Source organism: Pholis gunnellus (assembly GCF_910591455.1).
Source record: "Pholis gunnellus genome assembly, chromosome: 12".
NCBI classification, from domain to species: Eukaryota; Metazoa; Chordata; class Actinopteri; order Perciformes; family Pholidae; genus Pholis; species Pholis gunnellus.
In genome coordinates this window covers 19,049,821-19,075,462 of record NC_136539.1, presented here as the reverse complement: position 1 = coordinate 19,075,462, position 25,642 = coordinate 19,049,821, and the positions used below count along the sequence as shown (strand labels likewise).

Here is a 25,642-nt window from a genome sequence, read left to right as displayed (position 1 = left end):
AAACAACAAGACATTATGCCTCACGCCGGCCACTCTGTAATTAACCTCCTTTACCTTGCTTGTCTGTGTTATTACCATATACTTCAAACAGCGCAGACAGTGTTTGATAGTGATGGTGATTCAAATCGCACCATTAAGAGGTTTCAACTCTTATTTCATTGGAGTACCGCAAGCAGAAGAGCTGCACAACACAGAGCAGTTAGCATTCGGCTCATCTCTGGACCTGCTTCGTCTACACAGCTGCAGTCATGGCATTCTTCTGTCTTGGGTTGGTTTGGTGTTGCTGTTGCTGTCTCCCTCCCTCCCCAGTATAGACGTACTGGTCTGCACTGGGATCCACCAGGTGCCTGTAACCAATCAAACATGTTCTTAGGGCATAGTGAGGTTTTGTGGTCTCACTTAAAATGTACTGATGTAGTATATTCCAAAAAAATGATGCTTCTTTTGTAATTGTATAACTCATTTTGTACGTTGAGATGCCGTTTCTCTCCTACTCGGTACATCTGAAAACCCTCGTCAGGTGTTACAATTGATGAAACAATGGGAGGATTTCAGGTCTCAGAATTTACACCTTGATCCACGAGTCGCCCCCTACCTGTAACCTCCACCCGCGGTTCCACGCGTCATAGTGTCGTACCGTAGTCCACGAAGTGGAGGGGTAGGAGACGGCGGAACATCCTGCCGCAAGGGGCCTCTCTGCTGGGAGCTAGGAGTAGAAAACAACAAGTCCACCATTATCATACGAGTACGACTGTGAGGACGGGTGTGAATTATGAATGAGTGAAAGCTGAATCGGGCAAATGAACAAAGCTATTTGCGTAAAAGAGGACAGGAGCTGAGCGGTCAGACTACTCTGTTTAAACTCTGTGTACAGCATCGTGGATCAAAGCAACTTCCATGCATTTAATTACCTTGGGTGGGGATAGTACCCGGGGTCGACGCCCCGAGGGTCTCCTGGCCGTGCGTATGGTGGACCGGGTGGGTAGCCGGGGTAAGACGGGGCAGACTGGGGGTTGGGGTTGGGGTAGGAGGGGGACTGAGGGTACCCCTGTGGGGCCTGGGGCGGTCCGGGGTAATGACCTGACCAGGGCTGCATGGAGTAGTCAGTCGCATCCAACGGACCTCGTCTGGAAGAGGAAATGGCACAATTTTGAAACAAATGATGGCGTAAGAAAACAAAGTTTTAAGAAGTCTAACATGCAAGACGATGAAAACTAGTTGTATTTGGTATTAGGTGCATTCACTCCCTTAACCACAGCTTCCCAAGGCTGAACTTTGTTGTGTTGATAGTCATATTCATATTATTTTGATGCATTGGCAACACTGTTTTGTGACTTGCCTCCAAGACACTACTACATGAATGCAGTTCAGTCGTTCTGTCTGAAATCACTCACAATAAAACTAATCGTCAAACAAATGCTGCCACTGAGAACATCATGCTTCACTTTGTGTTTGTGACGTTCTTTTCATGTATTTGAATTAGAACTAAAGAATACTACTGCTGCAGTTTTTGCCAACTTCTCTGTTGACTAAATGGCTTCAATATTCATGAAAACCTGCTGAAAACTATTTGTTTTGGAGAGACAGCGAGAGCGAGAGAGAGGGAAAGAGACAGAGAGAGAGAGAGAGAGAGAGAGAGGGAAAGGATCGAGAGCGAGAGAGAGAGAGATGCACAACGGCCAAAGATCACATAGCAACAGAATATAAGTGACATGTGACAGTTTTAAGAAGGACAGGGCTCAGTTCACACACGCGCACACACGCACACGCACACACTCAGCTGTGGTAATCCAGTACAATCCTGTCAATAGATATCCATGTCTTGTGCCCAGTGGAAAGCAAGTACACAAACATGTGTCGTCCACATAGCTAACAGTACGAGGTATTACATTTGATCTGTCTACATTTTCTTCATCCATTTCATCCTTCCTCATTCTACCCATCTGCCTTTACGTCTCTTTTCCCTTCTATCATTGATGTGTTTTGTTCATGTATTTATGCTCCTTTGTTTCCGAACATACAGAACATTCTAGATTAAATGTGTGCATATATTTAAAAAATCCTGCACTTTCTCAATTTTGATAAAAGTGATACTGACTCACAGTTTGGATTAATATACTTCAACAATAATGTGTACTGAAGCATGTACTTCTGTATAAATGCGTTGGGAGCATGTTACTCTCACTGAGTGTCCTAATGACACTTATCGTGGATATGCGTAGCTGAGTGGGCGGGGCTCCGCAGCCGCCAGCCAATCACAGAGTTGACCTGTTGCCTGGAGATAAACGTTAATGTGCACACAACCACGGGAGAGCCAGACTGAATCAAACACAGATATGTTCATAAATACTTGCACAGATCACACACACACACACACACACACACACACGAACACACACACACACACAGAGACAGTGCTGGTGGTCTCCATGCTGACGCCAGTGTGTGTCAATTTGGGTGGTCAGCGGCGGAGAGTGTATAACTAACTACATGCCCATCATGTTTGGGATGTCTGCTTCTGCCCCTCCTGGCTCCATATCGGCCGTGAGACACACACACACACACACACGCGCACGCACACACACACACATTACATTTCTGCTTCTCTCATCTGTCAACCTATAACTCTCTTCTGGTTTTCGACTTATTCTGCTACACGTATTGTAAGTCACTCCGACTGCGTGATGCGTATCAGCTACATGTCTCAAATGTCTCCCGTCTTGATAGCCACAGCCGTTTTGTCTGCTTCTCTTCTACCAACACGCAAGTCTGCCAGCTGCCCCGTCTGTCCATGTGTCTGACTGCCTCTGCTCGCTCTCCTTTTAGAGGCTTTACGACTACAAGTCTGCCTGCCGGCTAATCTGCATGGCTTGCTAGCTATCTCTGGGCCTGTATACCTTTTGGCCGTATCAGTCAGTCAATCTGTCACTCAGAATTTGGCCCCTGGCACCGATAACGTCACCAAGGCAGAGATAAGAGCGGTGGAGAGGTGATGGGGAGGTGAAGAAGGCAGGGCAGGGGAGGGAGGGAGAGAGATAAGATGGAAAGTAAGGAGAGGAAAGGACAAGTATAGGGGGGAGATGAAAAGCAAGGATAAGAAGAGCGTTGAAGTGGTGAGGAAAAGGCAATAAAGGAGCTGTAGGCACAAAGAAAAAGAAGACGTTGCCTCTAAAGATGTACAGGTAATTAAGAGTCATCGGCAGCTTTTGTGAACACATGCTTCACTTATCTATTACCTGTTTAATATGCACCTTTTAGGCTTTCGATCAATTATTAGGACACTACAGTAGATATAAAAAAAACCTAACTACAACAATAATTAGTGATGAACCTGTAAATAGAGAGAAAAAGTCCATGAAGTGACGGGTGGAGTGAAGAGGAATGAAACAAGACGAGGATAAGAAAAGGCCAGTATTCTGTCTGTCATTTTTAAAGACAATTTGGCAGATGAGACACCTAACAAGACACATGGAAAATGTGATTGTTCCTCATTACCAAGCTTTTACTTCACCTGTGTGATCTTTCAGTGGTTACATCTAATAAACTGCTGTACTACCTACTGTAGCATGGCTCAGACCAATTTGTGCTTCTTCGCTGCCGGAGCTGAAGCAGCTGAAGTCTGAGCTGAAGGAGTTTCTAGTGGACGTACGAGCCGTCGATCGTCTCGTCTTATTTTACGCGGGATTGGACCCGATGACAGGAATGACGAAAAACTATAAAGATATAACCAATCCTCTGGCTGACGGTCTAATTTACTTACTTATAGGTCATATAGAGGCATCAGCATTGAATTGTTTCATAACCACTTAAAGTTCCCTGCAGTAACTTGAAGTGGTCTTTTGCAGCTTTATTTCATTATAAAAGAATGACTTTCGGGCTGTTGAATTTTGACTCGCAATTAAAAAATTTGGCACAGAAAATGTGACGGGCACTTTTTACAATCAAATACTTTTCAGGAACATGTGATTGGTCAATATATATATACAGTGTATATATATATATATATATATATATATATATATATATATATATATATTACACCGAGTCATTGATAATGGAATAATAATTAGTTGCAGCCTTCATCGGAGAGTAGCCATATTGGGAATGGGGTGGAAATCCAGTGGGAATCTTTAGGGGATCCACTGTAAATCCGGTGGCAAGTTTGGAATTCTCTCTCCAGGAACCCAGTCAGCACTGCACAGCAGCTGGGGATTAAGGGGTAATGAGGATGGAACCCATTACTGGCACACACACACACACACACAAACACACACACACACACGCGCGCACACACACACAGTGCAAACCTTAGCTCAAATGCAGTACTAGCTCCTAATCACCCCCCCCCCCCCCCCCTACCCAAACCCCACGTACTCTGGAGGAGGCAAATTGGCACACAGCTGGAGAGGAGTTAAGACCAAATGAGGAGGCTGGTGGTCTGTTTGTGTATGCATGTGTGTGTGTGTGTGTGTGTGTGTGTGTGTGTGTGTGTGTGTGTGTGTGTAAGAGAGCGACAGAGAGAAAGACAGAAACAGATGTAATGAATGAGAACAGCTTTCTGGCACATGCAACAACTAGTTTAACATAATTGAGAGAGTAATCAAAGCAAAACGAAAAAATTGAAAACGTTTCAAGCAGAACAGGAAAGCCATCGGGGGCTCAGTTTGAAGTGAAATTCAACTATGCAATACCTGTTCAGGGATACCTTCTTTGGCATTGTTAGTGACTTAGATGCACTCAGTGCAAAGGTTAGATATTTGAAAAGATAATTTGAAAGATTTCTCTCCAGGTCTGGCAGTAATTGAGAGTAACGTGAGCCTTTTTTAATTCTCTGGTATTTAAGGGATTTCTGATGGATTTCTGAGGAAACAAGGAGTTATATGTCCTCTGCACCTGCCGCTTTCTCTCATAAACACACGCACTTTGCTAACTCTTCCTAAAAGGGCTGGATACAGCTGTTATACTAGCGGGAAAAACACACACACACACACACACACGCACACGTATACGCAACCATCGATCATCCCAGCCTGTCTCAGTGAGACACAAATACCTTTAAGAAGGAGAGACAAGACGTCGCGATGTGACACAACACATTAAAAAACTCCTGAGAGTCAATGACAGCCGCGTCGGAGATGGATCGTCTCAATAAAACCAAACACTAAAGCACAAACAAAAACAACACCGCCTCAAAATATGAAGAGAGGAAAACTTTGAGATGAGAGGGGAGGGGGGGGGGGGGGAGGGTTATAAGAGGTGAGAAAGAAAAGGGAGGGAGGGAGAAAGAGGGGGAAGCAAAGAGCGTTACTCAAAGTGAGTGAAAGAGGAGCGGGAGAAAGAGGAGGAGATTTAATGCAGCTTTAATTCGGTTATATCTTTATGAGTCTTTATAGAGCCGAGTCCTCACCTTGTGCTGATATCCATTTAAAACCGATTTTAGGTCTGAGGTTGGGAAAACACTTCATATATTCAAATTGCATTCAACAGCGTCAAGATTCTTTGTCAATGAGAGTCACGATATTTTGACAGGCTGGTAATAAAACGGATTAATAGCTCAAACGGTTCCACCACTGCCGCCGTAATGTCGTTTGGTGAAAATGGGCCTGCTGTGATGTAATGTCCCCGGAGTTGAACGGAGTCTAACTTAGTTCCATCTTCCTAATGCGATACTTCATTATGAAGCTTTAATCACAGATGCATCGCAGTCCAAACAATGAGGCAATAAAAGCTTAAGTGAAAAATAATGAAGAGTGCAGAAATACTTTATCTTCTATCTAAGGAAAGGATTGCACTGGAATTAAAATGAAACCGCCGTCACGTCTCCTGTTTTTGGCAAATTACATTGTATATTGGTTTTGAACGTATATCAATATACTGTCAATTATATCCTCAACTTCCTAATGTCCTTTCATAACAACAGGACATAATAAAAGTAGTTAAGCAAATGCTTTATCTTCACCAATTTGGTAGAGTGATGAACTCTATAAAGCTTTAAACACTAAATGAGTTTAGAGGAAATACGGTTTTGCTTATGAATATGCACATTTATGCTGTAAAGTGCTTAAAAATCCAATTATATCATCTGCTCTTTCTGGAGGATCTTGAAAAAAAACATGAGGGCATAACACAGTATGCATGTACAACAGTGGTGGAATGGAATAGTAGCAAAAAAAATATAACTACCAAAAATCATTGGCTTTTCTTTGTTGTTTTCTTGCAGTTAACTAAGATTTTAAAGCACGACGCAGAGAGTGAAGGCTTTCAGCATGATTGTCAGTTGTCGTTTTTTGGACTGTGCTGAAGCACACAAAGCTGCTGTGTGAACAAACCGCACAGGTACAGTACGTGGCATCTGGAACTGTATTAACTGCGAGTAGTGGGAAAAAAACAAACTCTTAACAGAACAGAGCTGAGTCATTTAGAGTAACGCCCGAAGCAGCAGAGAGAGTTTTTATTAGGAGAAGCCCAATAAGACACTAAGCTGTTTTCCTACTTATGGTTAAGTGGTTACATACTGTGTGTGTGTGTGTGTGTGCGTGTCAGAGATGGAATTCTGTTGGTTCAGCTGTCAATGTGGTTTGTGTTGGTGCTCGTGTGTGTGTGTGTGTGTGTGTTAGAGAGCCCTAAATCTCCCTCGACTCCTGACCCCTTAGGGTCACATGATACTCCATCAGTTCCCATCAAACACTTAGAAGATGGGGTCAAAGGCTAAGGAATGGTATTATCAACTAGGATTAGGGGGCATACCAAATACATAGACATAACATTCAAACCCTCGTTACCATTTGGTACATTTGACAAACCATATGGTGACATTGATAAACCTGCAACTGCAGTAAAAGCAAAGCTAAGTTAATGACTGATGTGGGCTAATAACAGCTGACATCAGGATCTTTCAATAGGCCTGTTATAGAGGGCAGCGTTTCATGTTCAAACATGCCCTAACAAATACACTTAAAACTATATTAAATCCCATATTAACATGCTATTTAGTACGCTAAAACAGCATGTGGGCTTTTTTAGTATGTCGGAAACCTTAGTATGAAACCAATAATATGTCAATCGTATACCATTTAGGGTGGAATATTACAGTATGCAAAAAGCTGGACAATTATCGTCATACATGTCCCACAATGCAATGCGAAAAGACGACAACGTTCTTAACATCGTTCAAAACCAACTGGCAACCAACTGGCAACACACACATGTTGTGTATATAGAGTATGAGATCTCAGACGCTATGTTGTGATACTGTTGCTATGATTTCCATTCTCACTCAGAACATATTGAGTTTATCAGCCTGTTTTTTTTTCATTTCACACAGAACTAAACAAAAGAAGCTGTCTCTAGCTGAAGTTAGCGGTAAAATGTGTATTTGTTTACACAAGAAAATCATTTGACGATTAGGGCAAAGCCATGAATTTGGCAAATGTAACTCTATCCAACACAAGTTGGCCCGGAGTTGCCGGAGTGTAAACTTTCCTAAAACAAATGAAGGAGCAGGACAGAGCTGCTTTTGTGCGATCTAAACTCTACAGTAGCACCCTGGCTCCCATGCAGTTGATTTTCCACTCATCAAAGAGTCCTTTTGTAACTTGTAAGCGCACATAATAAAATAACAAGTCAGCTGATGACCAACACCTTTCTTTTGGAAATAAGGTTTCTATTGTAGCAGTGATCAGATTATGACATGTTAAAGTAAACGAATGCTAAAAGTGGTGCAGCGTCATTTTGAAGTATTGGTTGTTTATGTCACCGCTTGTTATGAAAACGACAATCAGTAAATATTTGTATTGAAATCATGTACTTGTGTGACACTTGTACGTGCGTGTCACACCACATTATGATTAAGTTGCACTGGTTTAGTGACCGAGATCAACAAGAGGCTTAAAAAGAGTCAAATATTCTCTGTGAGACCCGATAAATGGAGGGTTAAGAGTGTGCAAACAATAACGATCAGGCAGTATTTCACTGGGGATTATTTAAGCAAGACGCAGACGCAATCCTTTGCTTTTTTTTACCTGCATACTAATTTTGTTGGTGCCAAAGAGGTGAACACTGAGGACTTCACAGCAGGGGCACATTTGTGTTCAAAACAAACAACCAAGGAGAAGTTTCCAGACAAAGAGCAGGCCACTAAAGACTAACATCTTCATCTGTATTCCTCGATAATAGCACAGAGCAAAGGACAGAGAGAAGGGAGATGAATGTAAAGAGACCGAGGAGACAGCGTTAACAGAAGACAAAGAGGTGTGACCGCAGAGGGCTGAGACAGATGGGACTGGAGGAAGAGGGGGAGGAGGAGGAAGGAAGGAAGGAAGGAACATGACAAGGGCTGTGTCTCCATATTTCCTACATAGTGCACTACATTTATTATCTGCCGTTTTATTTGAGGATCAGAATTGTGAGTGTGAAAATGTGTGCCTTAAGAAATACCACAATAAAAGAAAACTAGAATTTCCACCGAGCAGTCACGCTGTGGTCTGCTTCCATGTCTGTCCAAAATCATGTCATCACTTCAGCATTTTATGCTGTTCGACATGTGTGAGTCGTTTCCATAATAAGCATATGAATTCTTGAGTTATGGCCCAAAACGTGGCCCAGACCTTTGACCGCCAAAATCTAATCGGTTCATCCTTGAGTCCAAGAGGATTGTTTGTTCCAAATTTGAAGAAATTCCCTCAAGTTGTTCCTGAAATAATTGGTCATGAGACCGGATTGGACGGACAACCCAAACACATAATGCCTCCGGCCACAGTCTCAATGGCATTTTTATGACAGTCAAGGTTCTGACAGTCAAGTAAACAAATGAGACACTGCGGGGGGAAATTGAGGGGGAAGACGAGGAGAAGACAATAAGATGGAGGAACGTGACGCTGGGAAAAGACACTTGGAAGCTGATGAAAAAGGAATGACAAATAGGACTACAGGTAGCGGAGATTAAACCTCCCAGATGGACGTCTTGTGAAGCTCAGAAGGAAAACATGAAAGGAGGAGGAGGAGGAAGGAAGGAGCAGAAAATGAGAAGGCAGGGACAATAAAGAAAAGTAATGGTGGAGAGGTGGGGAACGGCGAAGAAGAGAAGGAAAAAAAAGTAGAGAGACAAGTGCTGCCCTCCAGAGAGACTGGCATGCTGTAGGTCAGCATCTGCTGAGAATAATGGGCCCTACTTTAGCGGAACACACACACACACACACACACTCACCGGATGCTTGCTCATACTGTTCACGTTTGAATGAAACTAAACACCTTTCAAGGGCTCCTATCTGTCTTTGTCAATAAAGTTCTGTCAAATATGATTTATCCACCTGGATATCATGAATTACAAACTGACTAGTCCAGGAAACTAACATGATTACATTCCCCTGTGCATGTAAGTGTGTGAGCATACACATTTGCAGATTTGCCCATGTGTGTGTGTGTGTTGGCGTATGAACGTGTGTGAGGCTGCACATGAACAGAGCACTTGTATTAAAGAACACAGCTGAAGTGTTAAGAGAGAAAAAAAAAAAGAAAAAGGCAAAACGCCAGCAGGGAAGGAGATGGAAATGACCACAGGAGGATAAAAAGAGGAGAGCAAATGAGAGAAAACGGTAATACGGTAAGTACTTGAAATGAAAAGTACGAGACGAAGCCACAGAGAGAAATGTGGAAAACAGGAGAGGGGATCAAATAAGAGCATTAAAAAGTTACAAAATAATACCTCTGGCAAACTAAAAAGAGAAACTCAAAGACAATGAGATGGAGAAGGACAGAGGAGAAAGCCATTAGAGGAAAGTGAGAGGAACTGAGGGATGAAGGCCTTCCAGATGGTGGGAGACCGTTGCCTCGGAAACACAGAGAGGGCAGAACAAAGAGGATTTGGAGTGTTTCGCATCCCATCATAATACGGCCATGCCAATGGAAACTGAGCAATGAAGCTATCGGGCAAAAACACACGGAGGCCGACAATTTACTGCAGGAGGCTTCTCAAAAAAATGTATTGTGGTCGACATGTCGAGTGAGAGATGAGCTGACGGATAAACGGCACCGAGGCCGAAGACGTTCGTGTCACTGCTGCTCCTCTTCCAATGCACGGACTCTCTCACCTCGCCTGTTGCACATCAACTCCAATCACAATGAAATGTGCACACGCAGAACTTCAGAGTTGAAGTCGTGATCTATGAACTATACCTCTATGATCGAACTAAGCACGAATCTGGGGAAGAACCAGAAGTGAAGAAGTTGGTGGCGTACTACTAGTAATGACCACAAAGTACACATCTTTAGGTTGGCATCGCAAACAGCACACGAGCAAAAACGTCGGCTCACCGTGCAAACGTTAGCTCGAATACGTCGTAGTGACTGCAGCTGTGTCCTTGTAAAAGCCTTCAATTTGACTTTAATCAATTTTAAATACTCATCTGTGTTTATTATCTTCATCTACCCTTTATGTAAGTTACTCCGAGCAACAAAGGACATGTTGAGTTTAAAATCAACAGTTAATATTGTTATCAGACGGAGAGTCACTAAAACGTGCCGCCGCAGTGCAGCTAGATGGCCGAACACACACACACACACACACACAGAGGATTTGTTTGTTTTAACTCTTAGACGGATTAAAAAACAATGACAGGAGTCCTACTTTGTTACAAATAGGAACCCTGATACTGTGTCAGAAGATATCAATGAGTGAGAAATGTCTTTCCAAGAAATAATTTAACATAAAAAATACAAGGATTCTTATTACTACATTTCCTTCTTATTTTTAAAAACTATGAATAAAAATCAGTGACAGAAGACTGAAGACAAAAAGCTGTAAATATGACATCAATGTTAGATTCGGGTATTACTTTTGACCTCTCTGAAATGCACCTATACAAACTATATATATATATATATTAGTTAGGGGTTCAGTGTCTTGCTCAGGGACACTTCGACACATGACACGTCCCAGCCAAGGAATGCCCAGCCCATATATATATTCACTGTAATATCAGAAGAATTAATAACCAGGGGCCTCTAGAAAATGTCAACTTTCAAATGAAGCCATAAGTCATGTTAAATGGTGCAAACCGCGACACTAGCAATATCAACTTTTGGACATTTGAACGACGTGCGACAGCCATAAAGGCAGATTCATCACATTGGCAATGAATTGGCTGCACCTTGTAAGTACACGAACGGGCCATGTGCGTCTGTGCTCGCTGAAAATTCTTCAAAAGTAAAGATGACATTCAGTTATTGCAGTATCATACATAACCACTTAGGCAGTGTAACGGGTGACTTCCTGAAACATCATGAAATCCATTACAGATAATGTCATATCCCATACAAATAGCCTCCATTATTTCACATCTTGAGCCAATAAGGTTCCCCCTCAGCAAGATGTAATAGTTTCAAGCTGGGGACATTTTTTTTTTTGCTCCGTGCATGACCACGGGATACAAATTGCTGACAGAATTACGATCCCCCCACAGCCGATAATTTGGTGCATGAAGAGGAGTTCTGAAATAGTGCTTGTAACAGCAAGATGGGGGATTGACACACACACACAAATATTGTCATGGATGGAAGAACTTTTTAAGGAGGGACACACAAGGACATAAGCACAAACATGATCTCAGTGCTTGTGTGGCGCCTGGTTTGCACTACCTGTGCACAAGCAAATGCATAACCCGTTACTGCTCTACACTCTAAACTTCAGCTTCCTTGAAACCATGAAGTGCGTTTGCAACTGTAGGACACTGGAGATGCAGTTAAACATGTTCATCCATTCACTCACTTGACCACCACAGCCTCACTGCTTTATTTAAATGTCAAACCCCCGCCTGTCGCAGTAATATGAGCCGCTTCCTGTTTCAACGGATTCATAAATCATCATAACAATTTCTGACGCGTTCCATTTGGCATCGAAGAATTCGATCTGAGCTACATTTTTGCACTCGCTCGCCACGTCGCTTTTCGTAGTTTATGTCATTGGGAGATTTTGCATGCATGCAGAAACACATTTTAATTATCATTTAACTTTCCAATAGAAGTTTGAGAATTCCCCCCCCAAAAAAGAAGAAGCTTGTAGCAGCACAGGAACAGCAGATGGTCATTAGGCTGCTGCCAGATGTTAACATTTCACAGCTGCAACTATTGAAATGTATGAAGCGCGGTCAATCTTCTTGTTCTTCAGACAGACATAAATAATAATGGAACATTCCTTGATGTATTTCCCACATTTATGGTGATGAGTTAAGTGCCATGAAGTTAAGGCGAACGCCGGCCATTAAACTAGCAAGACGTAATAGGAACAGAATGAGCAATCAACCCAAAAGATGTGCTTCACCCGGGCACCACAATGCAAAAAGTGTGGCATTTCACCACCTGCTCGACTCCACATGAGCACATTATCACTCAACATCAGCTCAACGCCAGCATACCGCAAAAAAACCTTCACCGGCTGGGACCTGAAAGAAAAACTTCCTCCCTCACCCCAGGGTCCAGACAAAGCATATCTCTCTCTCACACACACACACACACACACACCATCACACACACACTTGTTGTCCAAGATCAAGATCAAAGCTGTGACCAGAATTCCTTAAAGCAGTAACGGGTGAACACATCAGAAACAAGATAGGGTCAAGAGAGAAAAAGCAAAGATGGAAAGGGGGGGGGGGGGGGGGGGGGGGGTCTCTCTTGGTGTCCCCTTCATGGCTAACAAACAAGCAGAGACTCGCCGAGTCCGGCGACACAGAAAAACAACCGGACAATGGGGCGGATTGTGCCGCAGTTGTAAAGTGGTCTGGGAAACTCTCGGGCCTGGTTGGGAGGTCTTCTCAAGAGAGAGAGATAGAGAGACATTCCCGTTTCATTCCCCCCCCCCCCCCCCCCCTCAGCAGAGTGAAACAATATTCAACAATGTCCTTTTCACCCCAAGTTCAGAGAGAATGAGAAGGAGAAGAGGAACGGCAGAAAGTAGAGGGGAATAAATGAGGCGATGTGACTTAAAGAGACACACGGAGACAGAGCGCGAGACGCTGAATGCAACATCTGCTTTCTAATTACTAACCATCCAATTAGCATTGTAATGAGGAAGTGACAGCCTTCCCAGAAACCTGAACAGCAATTCCTATTGGCTCTTTTAATCCAATAAGGGTAATAACAAGGACAAATGGGTAAGTGTGTTCGGCTAATCCAATTGGGTCAAGGCTGTGTTTCAAACAACCGTGTGCTGTTATCAGCAGAGATCCGTGGAGAGCAAAATCATGTTTTTAATCAAAGCTGACTTAGTCCAGTCTTATGTGCTTGGAAACTCCCGTACATGAGATAAGTTAATTAGTTTACTGATATGAGTGGGTTGTAACACATGTTGTCATTCAGTCTTTTCTTTCTTTCTTTACTGATGATATCATTAACGTCAATGTTCCTGTCACAACCCAACGTTGATGAGAGTAAAGATGAGCCATGGTGTGAAATCTGTCAACTTATTTGTTTTTTTTATCCTCTTTCTTTTGTCTACCAGTGTGTGTGTGTGTGTGTGTGTGCGTGTGTGTGTGTGTGTGTGTGTGTGTGTGTACGTTTACAGCTATCTTTGTGAGAACCAAATTGAGTTTGAGATTTGACATTTAGGCCAGTCCTCACCTCCGAACAGACCTTCAAAGACCGGTTTGAGGGTTCAGACTTGGTTTTAAGGTTCAGGTTAGAATACATTATGTCAATGAGTGTCCTCACAAGTGTAGAAGTACAGGGGTGTAGGGGTGTAGGTGTGTGTGTGTGTGTGTGTGTGAGGGAGACAGAGCGAGAATGTGTAAATGGGGCAGTAATGGGGCACACATGGTAGGGGCGCAACCTACTAATGTTGACCATACAAACACTCTGATAGCCATCTACTGACCTCAGAATGACCGAATCTCTCTCTCACACACACACACACACACACACACACACACACACACACACACACACACACACACACACACACACACACACACACACACACAGGTGCACACGTACCCATGCACATAACACGCATGTGTGCATACTAATCTTTAAAGTTGTTTCATACATATTTATGCATCCATTAATGCTAAAACATTACCGAGACGCACAGCATTTAACCACAACTTTCCAGGTTTGATTCCAGACAGTAATGTCTGCTGAATGTCACACAGCTCTCTCTCTCTCTCTCTCTCTCTCTCTCTCTCTCTCTCTCTCTCTCTCTCTCGTTCAGTCTCTAAACACTCTTAACTCTCTAATAAAAGTTAAATATGCAGCTTTAATACATGCCTGATCCGAAGCACACAAATGTCAACAAATATCGTCCGTTGTGTTTAGAAACTGGGTCTCACATGGGTAGAGGTATGAGGACACAATAACACATATATCAGAATATATATGAAGTATAAAAATGTTTAGGAAAACGGTGGAATAAGTCCAATGTTATGGAACTCTATGAGAAAACCTCTCACCTGATTTGTTCCCTCAGTAAACATGACTTTATGGTCTCAGTCGCTAGTTTCAAGTCTTCTTCAGACCAGCATTATGTTCCTTCAGTAAATTACGGCCGGCGTGTCTACCATTGCGCCACTCTTCCGCAGTCCAAATATGGTAAAAATATGTCAAATGAATAGGAGAGTTAAAGCTATTTTCTGAATTTTGAGCTCACGCTAAAGATACGAATGTATGAGCAACGGAAGTACTGAATGTTTGATTGACAAGTTGCTGATTGACTGAAATCCCCATGGAGAAAGATATTGGAATAATAAACACACACATTAATATTTACCATTAGATAACTCCAAACTTAAATAATGTTTTACATTCGCTGTCATTTTGTTTCAGCATATATAAAAAGGGTTGCCACGTTTAAAATCATGTTTAAAATACTTTTTGTTCCTTTTTCTGATATATTTAGTTTTATAGCGTATAGCAAAATATACAAGATCCCCTCGACAGACTCTCTATTTCATGCAGTGACATTTGCTGACAGTTTGTTAGCTTGTGTTTGTGCTTTAGGCAGGGAAACATCATCCACTCCCGGGTCATGTTTTAATTTTAGAGCCATCAAAGTCTCGTCTCTCACTCTCACACAACTCACCCCGCGCTCCAGTTAACTGACTTCACGTCAAACATACAGTACCTGACTAAGCAACCCCACGGTTATTTATGGACTCACTTGGAATAATATGAACAGGTACACACAGGCGCGCAGACACTAGATACACACAGCCTGCTCGCTATTTCTGTGCCGGTGGCAAAATAATATGTTTGGATAAGGTCAAGAGCCGGGATGTGCTTTCCAAACATGATCTCTTTCTCTGGCTATACTGAAATATCTCTCCAGTTAATTGACAGCAGGAGAACACGTGTAGACAGAGATGCAGAGGCATGGGGGGGGAAAAACAAATAAAGACAGAAGGGATGAGTCCCTTTCAGACATCAAATCCCTCAGCAGGGAAACATTTTGGGGTTAATACATGTATTTAGAAACAGCGTTTCGGCCTGTACTGACTCACTGCAAATATGACTTGTTATGGATAAAAGTTTGTATAATATTAGGCACCATCCTCGTGAGACTTTATGCATTGCTTACGTGTATCTATAAGGCTGTTATTAACGTCCAGATCATCCGCGAGGGGAAAGCAGTTCTCTAATCAGTGCATTTCCACATGCATGGTACGGTGCGGCTCAGCTCAACTCAGCTCTCTTTCCTTCAGCAAGTTTGCAGCAGACCACCGACTGATCACAGAGAATCGTCACTGGACTCGTTACTCGAGTGACACGCGGCGTAGACCTGCACGGACCTCGAGTTTTCTCCAATCAGACTTTTAAAAAAGTGAAATCTGCTGCGTTAAAAGCGTCGCTTCTTTAGCCTTCGTTTGTCTGCTACATGTAAAAACAACCTACATGAGGAAGCCGTGCTGTCGGCCACGTGTCTGTTTAAAATCACAGTTCAGCCGTGCAGAAAATGTTTCAGAACTTTCACCAGCTTGTAACAAGTATCAGAGGGACTTTTACGGAAAAATGACTCGGGTCCCTTTCAGACACGAGGCCTACATGTAAAATTGGCGCAGCATTTTGGGATTACAGTGCATGTCTGAAAGTGGAAACAGAGACAGGGTGTACTGTATGTGAGTGTGTGTGTGTGTGTGTGTGTCCAATTTCCCAAGGCTTTTCAGATACCACAGCCAGACCTCAAAACTATCATCACTGTTCTCACTCCCATCTGCCAAAGTCATCACCCACACACAGACACTCTCACTCTCTCTCTCAATCAGGCACATGTGCACACACACCACACACACACACACACACACACATGCACGCACGCACGCACATACTCAAAAAGGAGGTGTGAAATAGCCTCCCCGTACCATTTTAACAGGGGTGGGAACCTGGCTATAAAGTTTCTAACGTTCTTAACTTCTGTCTGTCATTCCACTCATTGGCTTCCTCTATCTCTCTCTCTCTCTTACACACACACACACACACACACACACACACACACACACACACACGCACACAAATAAACATTTGTTGTTGGCTTGATAGTCTGCTGAGGTGTTGGTTCTTAGAAGCAAAATAAAATGAGGTGAGAAAAAGCTAGTAACAACTTCTCTGAGTTTTTACCGTTTAATTTGACACTATTTTCACTTAAAGATATTTATATTTTTAGATACATAAGAGTTTACAGTGCAGTGTTGTCAGTTATGTCAAGTGGCTTTAAGTTGCCACAGTACAATTCATCTTAGGAAAATAATGGGAAAAGAAATGAAGCACAGTGGAGGATAGAAGGAATTAAGAAAGGAGTGTAGAAGAAGAAGATGTAAAGATAGTGCAAGAGTGAAGAAAGTGAAGATAATTAAAGTTTCAGGCTGTGAAAGTGGAAAGGTTGCAAATGAAAAATGAGAAGCTGCAAGCCCGGGAGTGAATGATGATGGTTGTAGACCAGGTATGTGTTCGACTGTGTTTCACATTGAGAATAGCGCGTTTAAACAGTCAGTAAACACCTGAGGTTTCACACATGTTCCAAGCTCATTTCAAACATGCTTTTAAAACAACTATGGCTTTAATAATTGATCTGATTTCATCAGACAACACATCACGAGAAAATAAAAAAGGAAGGAATTCTTCAAGAATGAATTAGTGTACTCAGGAAGCTGTTATTGTTCTTGTGCCGGCTAATGTTAGTGATATTTCATGCTGTCCAGGGAGGGAGACAACAAAACGCACCGGGGCAATAGGCTAACGCATGCTGCACAGAGATAGTCCGCTGCTTAAGGTCCCTGCTTGACTGTCAAGTCTGACTGGAGACAAGTCTCTCCTGTCCTGTGTCCTCACCACACGTTCTTTTAACAATTTGCCCAACATTGAGCAAACAATCTTTATCTCTCAAATGACCAGGAAACACGTGACAATACAAACTTCACTAGCTCTCTTTAACTTGTAAAATGCTGTAATAGCGGTCTTGTTTAGTAAGGAGCCGCTGGAAATGAAAAGCGTCTCGTTGTCCGACATCTGACAGAAAACAAGCTGTAGAACATGAGCTGAATCCATGATGACGTACATATTACGGAGTAATGCACACAATAAATCAGAAAGTAAAGTTCTGATTCTTAAAACATCTTGAAATTCGCTGGCTTTCTAGTTGAATCCAACATAAAGACAACTGATTGTGCCTGAGCCAAAGTAAGTTTTTGGTGGGGGAGCAGATCTCTGAGTCAGGGATCAGTTTTCAACCCCTTTCTGAGTGTGTGTTCCCCGGGGAGGGGATAAGGGGAGTTCCTGGCTGAGGCCTCCAGAGACACACAGAAAGACACACAGACTAGACAAAGTTAATTAGCGGCTTCAAAGAGAAAAGGAAGAAAAGAAGAGAAGAGGGATACCTGCAAATCAAATATGTACTTTTTGGACGAAACAGTACCTTGGTAGGGAGGCATACTGACGTTCCACTTCTTCATAACGCGGTGCCAACCGGTGATCAGGCCCTCTGCCCGGCATCTGGAGAAGAGAGACAGCTTCTTAGTTTTGATATATTAAAAGTAAAACAACCTAAATTATATATATTCTCTGCTCAAAATACTAATAAACTGTTATACTGTGGGCCCATAAGCATGTGCAGGGCATGCCCATAAGCCCTTTTCCTTTATGTGTGTGTTCATGAGTGGGTTTCTCTTTGTGTTTGTGATACAGGGGTAATTTAGGATTGACAAAGGCTAGTTATTAGGGATTACTGGGGGAGTCTTTTTGGGTGGGGGAGATTGGACAAGGCCCCCATCCTAGATTAGGTTACTTCAAAACAGGATGGAGTCGTCACACACGCACACACACACACACACACACACACACAAACAAAGCCACACATATACAGAGTCCCGTCTCATCTCCATCTTGAGAGAAAAAGAAAAGAAAAGATTAAATCAAGCTGCTGACGGTTCAATCTCTACTTCCTCTTTTGCTCTTCATCGCACTGGTTCTCTCTCACCCTCACATGTCATTTTCTCTTCTTCCACTTCTTCCCATTCTTCTCTTTTTCCTCTCTCTCTCTCTCTCTCTCTCTCTCTCTCACACACACACACTTGCTCTCTCAGAGATTATCCCGGTCTATTCAGTCGGGAGATTCCAGCTGCCACGGCGCTCCTTAAAGAAGACGACTAAACCCCAAACGTCAACAGGCCCCATTAACACACACACACACACACACACACACAAACAAACAAACCATTTTCTCTGTGAGACACCCTGAATATTGTGAACGAGACTTATTTTAACATAATGTGGGGTGAGAGAGTGAGCGATGATTCAGGTGACTGAGCGTTGCAGTGACTCTGCATACATGCTGAACTCCGACAATAAAAACAATAGTTATACGCAGCATTACAGAGTCCCTTCAGGGGTCTGTGTAATGTGGAGTCTCTGGAAATAGCCCATCAAATCTAGTCTATCACACCTTTGCCACTTGTTAAATGGCACTTTTGTTGATAATACACATCTCTACCAGATACACTTGCATAACACGTAACTATTTGTTTAAGTACACCGTTGTACCTCCGAGAGGACATTACCGTAAGTCATCGGAGTCATTTTGCAGCCATAACCTCCTGCAGGAGTAGTGTGTACACGATGTCCCCACATAATGGAAGAAAGAATAAACAATTGCCATTAAATCCAAAAGAAGACAATGGATGGTGGGTGAATGTGTGTGTGTCTGAAGTGGTGAAGACCAAAGGTGGAGGGTTTTTATAGAAAACTAGGGTTACTCTCTTCAACTCAAGATAATATTGTCAACGCAAAAAAGGTGCTGAGAATTCGACAGCCGCGGCTTTTTCTTCTCGCCGTGCCTCCCCGCCTCTCTCTGCTGATACCAGGAGGCATATAAAACAGATTTGCTGGCCCTCCTTTCTTTTGAACACCTGTCTTTATTGCTTCTATATCTCAGGTGGAGAGACAGCAGGATATGAGGTGGGAATAGAGAGGCGGAACGAAAAGAACAAAAAGGCATTAGACGGAGAAGAAAGGAGGAAAGAGAGATAGAGCGAATGAGAAGTAAATGACTTCGAGTGGAGAGGAGCGATATATAGAGAGGAGGAGGGATATTATAAGGCCATTGAGAAGTAGCAGGGGGAGAGGAGGGATGAGAGGTGAATTAGAAAACAAGGGAGGGAATGGGGTGAAGACGAGGACGACGGAGTGGGGAGGTGAAAGGGACACGAACGACACAATTCAAAACACGATGTTAAAAGAGGGAGCGAGAAATAGCAAGAGGGGGAATGACTGCAACATCCGACGGAGACTGAGAGGTGGGAGAGATGAGTAAGGGGGGGGTGAGGACAAAGCAAAGAGTCATGAGTGGGAACAGAGGGGAGGAGAGAAAATGAACAAATCAGGGAGGCAGGTTGGAGGAATGAAAACAGCTGAAAGGTAGTTTCGGGATGTGGCTGGCATTGTTCCATGTTTTTTCTGAAAAGACCAAAACCAAAACTAACGAAGCGCCAGCCCGCCTCTCAGTGCGTTCTGACTTCCCCTACCGTGTCTATGGCTCTCAAGTGCAGCCCACTGGTTTCTATAGAGACAGGAATCTTTTAAAATCAGGGAGCAAATACAGAGTTTTTTAAATTAAGGTTGTGTACTCTCCTGACACAGCTGGGCACTAGTGTTTAGCGAGCACTCAAACGAGAGTAAGTAGCGCCGGGGCCTATTTTTTTGCCTCGGATCAATGTACATTCGGCGCACTAGAGTATTTTGGGAGGTGGTATCTACAGTCTGTGTTCATGGTAATGAAGGAACACGTCCCCCAGTGCAGTGTTGTGGCTCATTCACGTGTGCTCAATTAGGTTTGGACGACAACGGAGGTACAGATGAACAACATGTGTCATGCTTTGGCTGCACCGGTTTGTTTGTAGGATCGATTTGTTCTGGTGTTGGAGATGCTGGTGCTCTAATGGTTCTGAATGTCGTGTGTAGAACCTTTTGAAAGGCGGTGGATCCCGGACCTAACAGGTGCCCTCGTGCAGATAGACTGAGCTCGTATGTGGTTTGTTGCTCTCCTGCTCAGGTGTGCATGCCTTTGTGTGTTTCCACACACACGGATTATGAGCAGATTACCGTGTGATGCCACAGATTGAGTAAACACAAACAGATGAGTGTGTAATGAATGCGCATGTGTGCATACAAAGTCAGGAAAACGGGTTAGACACTTCTACAGACACAGTGGTATAGTGAGGGTGTTTGGTATTACTTGATATTACAAACATATGATAATATATATGTGAACTACAAATACGCTTGTTCATGAGAAACACTTTATGATTATGAGGTAACATCGTGTGTCTCTGAGGGATGCAGAGCACGCAAACCAGGCAGTAATAAGCACCTCAAACAGATGGAAAAAATGTCACAAAAGTAATGACTTTGTGTAAAACTTTACCTTTTTGATGAACACAAGAAGTCAGCATGAATGCACATTTTGCACTTTGAAAAACATTTTTGGCAAATAATGCGAGTCTGAAAGCTGAAAGATGCTTACAGACAAAAATGTGACAATCCCAAAAACAACTCGGAGATCCCCGGTTTGTTAGTGAGCAGAACAGCTCGCCTGCTACGACTGTAGCTGCCTGTATTATTCTGTCTGTAGCTGTGTGTGCAAGTGTGTGTGTGTGTGTGTGTGTGAGATGTCAGATATTAGTAGACTCTCGGCATTCATAACTGTGACAGGAGTACAGCGCAGGGCAAAAACTATGACAGCTGAGCTTGCGTGGGACATACTGTACACACCTTTTTTCCCCCCACACACACACACACGCACACACACGCACACACGCACACACACGTACGTACCGATATATGCAAACAATCTATCTTCCCCACCACATAAACAAAAAACAAAAAAGCAATCTTTCTCTTACAAGTGCAGCTACTGTACATACACACACTAGTCTCTTTCATGCACGCAGCCAAACACACACGCCCCCACTCTCTCTCCAGGCACGCACACATACACACACACACACACACACATTTGAACACACTCCCTCTCGCTCACAGAGGGCTGTGGCAGTAGTGCAGTGCACTTGGTTGGGGTAATGGTCTAGTGAAAAACCATTTCACGGCATAGTGAGCAGAGGAGAGGCAGAGAGGAGAGCGCGGAAGTCGAGCAGAAGAGACTGATACTGAAGGGAGAGGGAGCACGAGCACACACACACACACACACACACACACACACACACACACACACACACACACACACACACACACACACACACACACACACACACACACACACAGAAAGTGACACAGACACACACACACTCACGGTTACATATGGACGTGAGAGAGCGCAAAACAAATTCAGAGAGCTACTCAGTCTGCACGTCAACCTTTGAGAGCACACAGGCGCAGATTTGTAAAAGCAGAATCACATCTGCGGGCGCGCTCGTTTCTGTGTCTGCTCTCACATTTCTCCAGCTGTTTTGGCAGCTTCTGAGCACTTGAGATCGCAAAAAGGTTGCTTGCCAATCATTGTTGACTAGCAAGCTGCAACAGCACAAACCCACATCTGGACGTCAGGGTCACGTCTTCTTCACATTCCACACAAGGAAAAGGCAGCTTCTCTGTAAGGAGCGGTTGGCAACCATATGGAATATTTAGAGAGACATTTGATTTACATAGTTTATGCCTCTACGCATTAGCATTTAGCATGCAATTTCAATTATTCTCTGTGTGTGTGTGTGGATCTGCTCTGTAGATTGAAATTCAGCCACATTCTGGCGATCCATCTGATCCTCTTACCATCCCCTGGTTTATTCACATACCAGTACGCCCCATTTACTGAAAATGCTGTTGCTCTGAATGTAGCCGCAGTCAATAATAAAGCTCGGATCAGATCACAGTGAACCAACCCCCATACCAGGCTCATTGTATTTGTGAGAGCAGCATTCTGCTCGGAAGTGGACCTCACTCAAACATGTTTCTTACAATGGTTCCAATATTTGTTTATGGTAAAATTATTCCAAAAAACGTGAAAAGAATAAGAAATCCCATATTTGGTACGAATAGAGAGTAACAAACAAACAAATAAAATGGGGTTTCAGTCATTTAGAGTCATGTTTTGATTTTTAAGATGAAATAAAATAGAAGGCGGAGTCTTAACAGGTCGTTACGAGCGTGAGAATCCTTGTTGCTGGCTCAAATGTTAGTTAGTTCCTCTTGCAGCACAGATCACCTGTTACAATCCTGTCCTCCCTCGCGTACGTATCGAATTCTGCGCCATGTGCGCTCGCGCAAATGTTGACAAGACTAAGTAGTGCTCAAATGTGTTTTGTGCACTCTCAGCTCTCTTTTGCCGTCAGTATACTTCCACACTTTGCACAGGCGCACACACTGTAAGAGGGGTTCATCACTCTTCTTTCAACAGACCCTTCAATATCCCCATAAAACACACCACCCCATCACTTTCAGCACTGACACACACGCTCAAACACACTCAAAGTCTGCCTCCCTCTATCTTATATGTTCCCCCCTCTCTCTCTTTCTTACACACAGACACTTTTCACTTGAGCTGTTTCGAGGATTTCAAAGGGATTTAGATCGACATGGAGCATTTGGAAGCTGCACACTGCCTCAATGAGACTACTTAGCGTAAATATGGAGCGTCTCTTTCTCTCTTCCGTCCCTCTCTTCAGCTGTTTCTGTGCTCGTCTTCCAACACTTCTTCATGACATCTCTCTCTTCCTCTTCATCCCCCCCTTCTGACTCTTTCTCACCTCCCACTTTCATCCTTCCATCCTCACTCTCTCGCTCTCCGTGTCCACACCTCATCTTCCCCCCTTCGTTAACCAACTCTCCTTAAGTGAAATAAAGGGTTCCTCTGAGAACTCTTAAATCTGCACACTTACTTAAGATCTCTCCTTTTTTTTTATCCCACGCCCGTCATGCTGTTATATTACTTCTACCTTTCCTCTTTCCACGCATCCATCCATCATTTATCACTGAATTTACAACTCTCTCTCTCTCTCTCTGCTCAATTCCTACTTAAATCCATCCTTCTCCCACTTCCCTTCCCCAATTGTCTTTCGCTACTCTCCTCCCTTCCTTAAATCAATGATGACAAAGAGAAGCAGCATAATCTCTATCAGTCACTTCTGTTCCCTTCCCGTTCTTCCTCTCTTCTTTTGTAAAACTGATAGAGAGGGGGATGGTGCCCTCTTTTACACTCCCGACCTTCCATACGATTCCTTTACTCTCAGTCCATCTGTCTCCCTCCCAATGTCCTTTTCTCCTTCTGTAAATCGATAGAAAAAGATTTTGCTTCCTTTCAGTCATCTCTCAATTGAGCCCCCACCCCCCCCCTCACCCCCCCTCACCCCCACTCACCCCCTCTGCCTCCCACCCGTGTAGAAATCGATGAATAAGGGAAGGCTCGTTCTAATCCGTATCAGTCATATCGTTCTGCTCAGCCAGCACTTTTCGCTGACTCAATTAAAACACAGCTCTGAAGAGGCTGCGATTTCTTTATGCGTTTGTGTGTGTGTGTGTGTGTGTGTGTGTTGTATCTGCTGCCTATGATATACTTAATGCACAATGTGTGTGTGTGTGTGTGTGTAGCCAGACAAGGCCACCTGAGGACGCTCTTCAGTGACAGCAAACAGTAAAAGACGAGTAATCATTCTCGTGGTACACTGCAACAACGCAAACTCTTCGACATCATCAAAAGATTGTTTGGACTTGAAAATATAAATCATCACCACTCACACAAGTACAGGCCTCTAAACATTAATAATAATAATAATAAAAACAATGCCATACATGGTAACACACAAAAAACTGTGATACCGTCCACTTCCACTCAAGCAGTAAAAAACAAGAAGACACGGTAAGGCAAGCTTGTTCACCTTCTCCCACAATGCATTGCTCCCTCCCCCCCGCCCTCCATCACAGCATCCCAGGCTTTAAATATTCTTCCCACTATATACTCTCCATCCATTCATTAGATACTACATACCCTCCCTCGGTCCATCCATCCGTCCATTCATTCTAGAGAAAGCAGTAATTGCAGTTGCTGGTGAAAAGCCATCCATTTCCACAGGCTAATTACTACAGCCTCTTAACAAAGTAGCACTAAAGGAAAGAGAGTAGACAAGCACACTCATAATTCACTCATTATTCACATTCACACACAAGTTCACCTCTGCACACACACACAGAGCTATTCTAATGAGGCCTTTCCATAGTTCGTCATTCTTCTAATGAGTTGACCACGAGACAGTCGCTCTAACAGAGTCAACTACGTCCTGTTCAACATATTCTCAGCCCAATGCGTCAAAACGCGCAGCTTCGTCAGTGCTCCTTAGCTTAAAACGATGACGCTCTACGTACCCCTCTAGTGTCAGTCTTAGATGTTTCAGGGCCGGAACGTGTCCGTTTGTCAACTTGTTACATGGAATTGTGTCTTTTCAGGTCAACTTTCGTCCACACAGGAGCAACAAAACCACTCGACTAGGTCTAGGAAAAGACAAACGAGTCAACACAAACCACAAGCTTTTCCTAAAACTAACCAAGTAGTTTTGTTGCCGAAACTCAACCGAGTTGCTTCCGGTGAAGACGGACGTTTATTTTGGAAAGACTGTGTGCTTGTAAGCGAGCGGAAATTGACACGTGTTGCTGGACAGTTGTAGTTATTAGGTATAACTTTTTGTGAGATCTTCATAACAGAAAAAATATACAATGGGGAGTCGTTGTTGTATTAAACATTACACAAAAAGAGATAGCATGCATTATTTAGTAAGCTTTAGAGGTGCTTGTAGGCCGAATTATTTACCTTTGGAGAGATCCAGGCTAATTTCCCCCCCTATTTCCAGTCTTTCTGCTAAGCTAAGCTAACAGGCTGTTGGTTGTAGTTTCATACTTAACATGCAGAAGTGGATTGGTATTGATTTCTTCATCAAACACTACACCAGAAAAAAACAAAAACACAGTATATCTTTATAAGAGTAAGCTAAATCGTAAAAAGAAAAACACAGCACTTAGCAATTCAGGTACAACAATAATGCTTACTCTTCTCTTCTCTTAGCTTCAGAACACAATATGTTGGAGTGTTATTCCCCGACTCGTAGCATCGTGATGCATCTTTGAAACAAATGAAAATGCATCTAAGTGGGTGGTGTTTCTGTGT

At 43.2% G+C, this 25,642-nt stretch overlaps 1 protein-coding gene across 1 annotated transcript in view; it reads right to left on the bottom strand.

The window, feature by feature from the left end:
- Nucleotides 1–232: 232 nt before the first annotated feature.
- The window catches only part of LOC306704205 (partitioning defective 3 homolog B-like), a gene marked incomplete at both ends in the record, with an annotated part of 170,855 nt that continues 145,445 nt past the window's right edge, over nt 233–25,642 (bottom strand). The window contains 4 exons of the mRNA XM_079170456.1: nt 233–347; nt 596–706; nt 912–1,127; nt 17,897–17,973. Coding sequence (XP_079026582.1) covers nt 233–347; nt 596–706; nt 912–1,127; nt 17,897–17,973 — 519 coding nt within the window. The remainder of the gene's footprint in view (nt 348–595; nt 707–911; nt 1,128–17,896; nt 17,974–25,642) is intronic.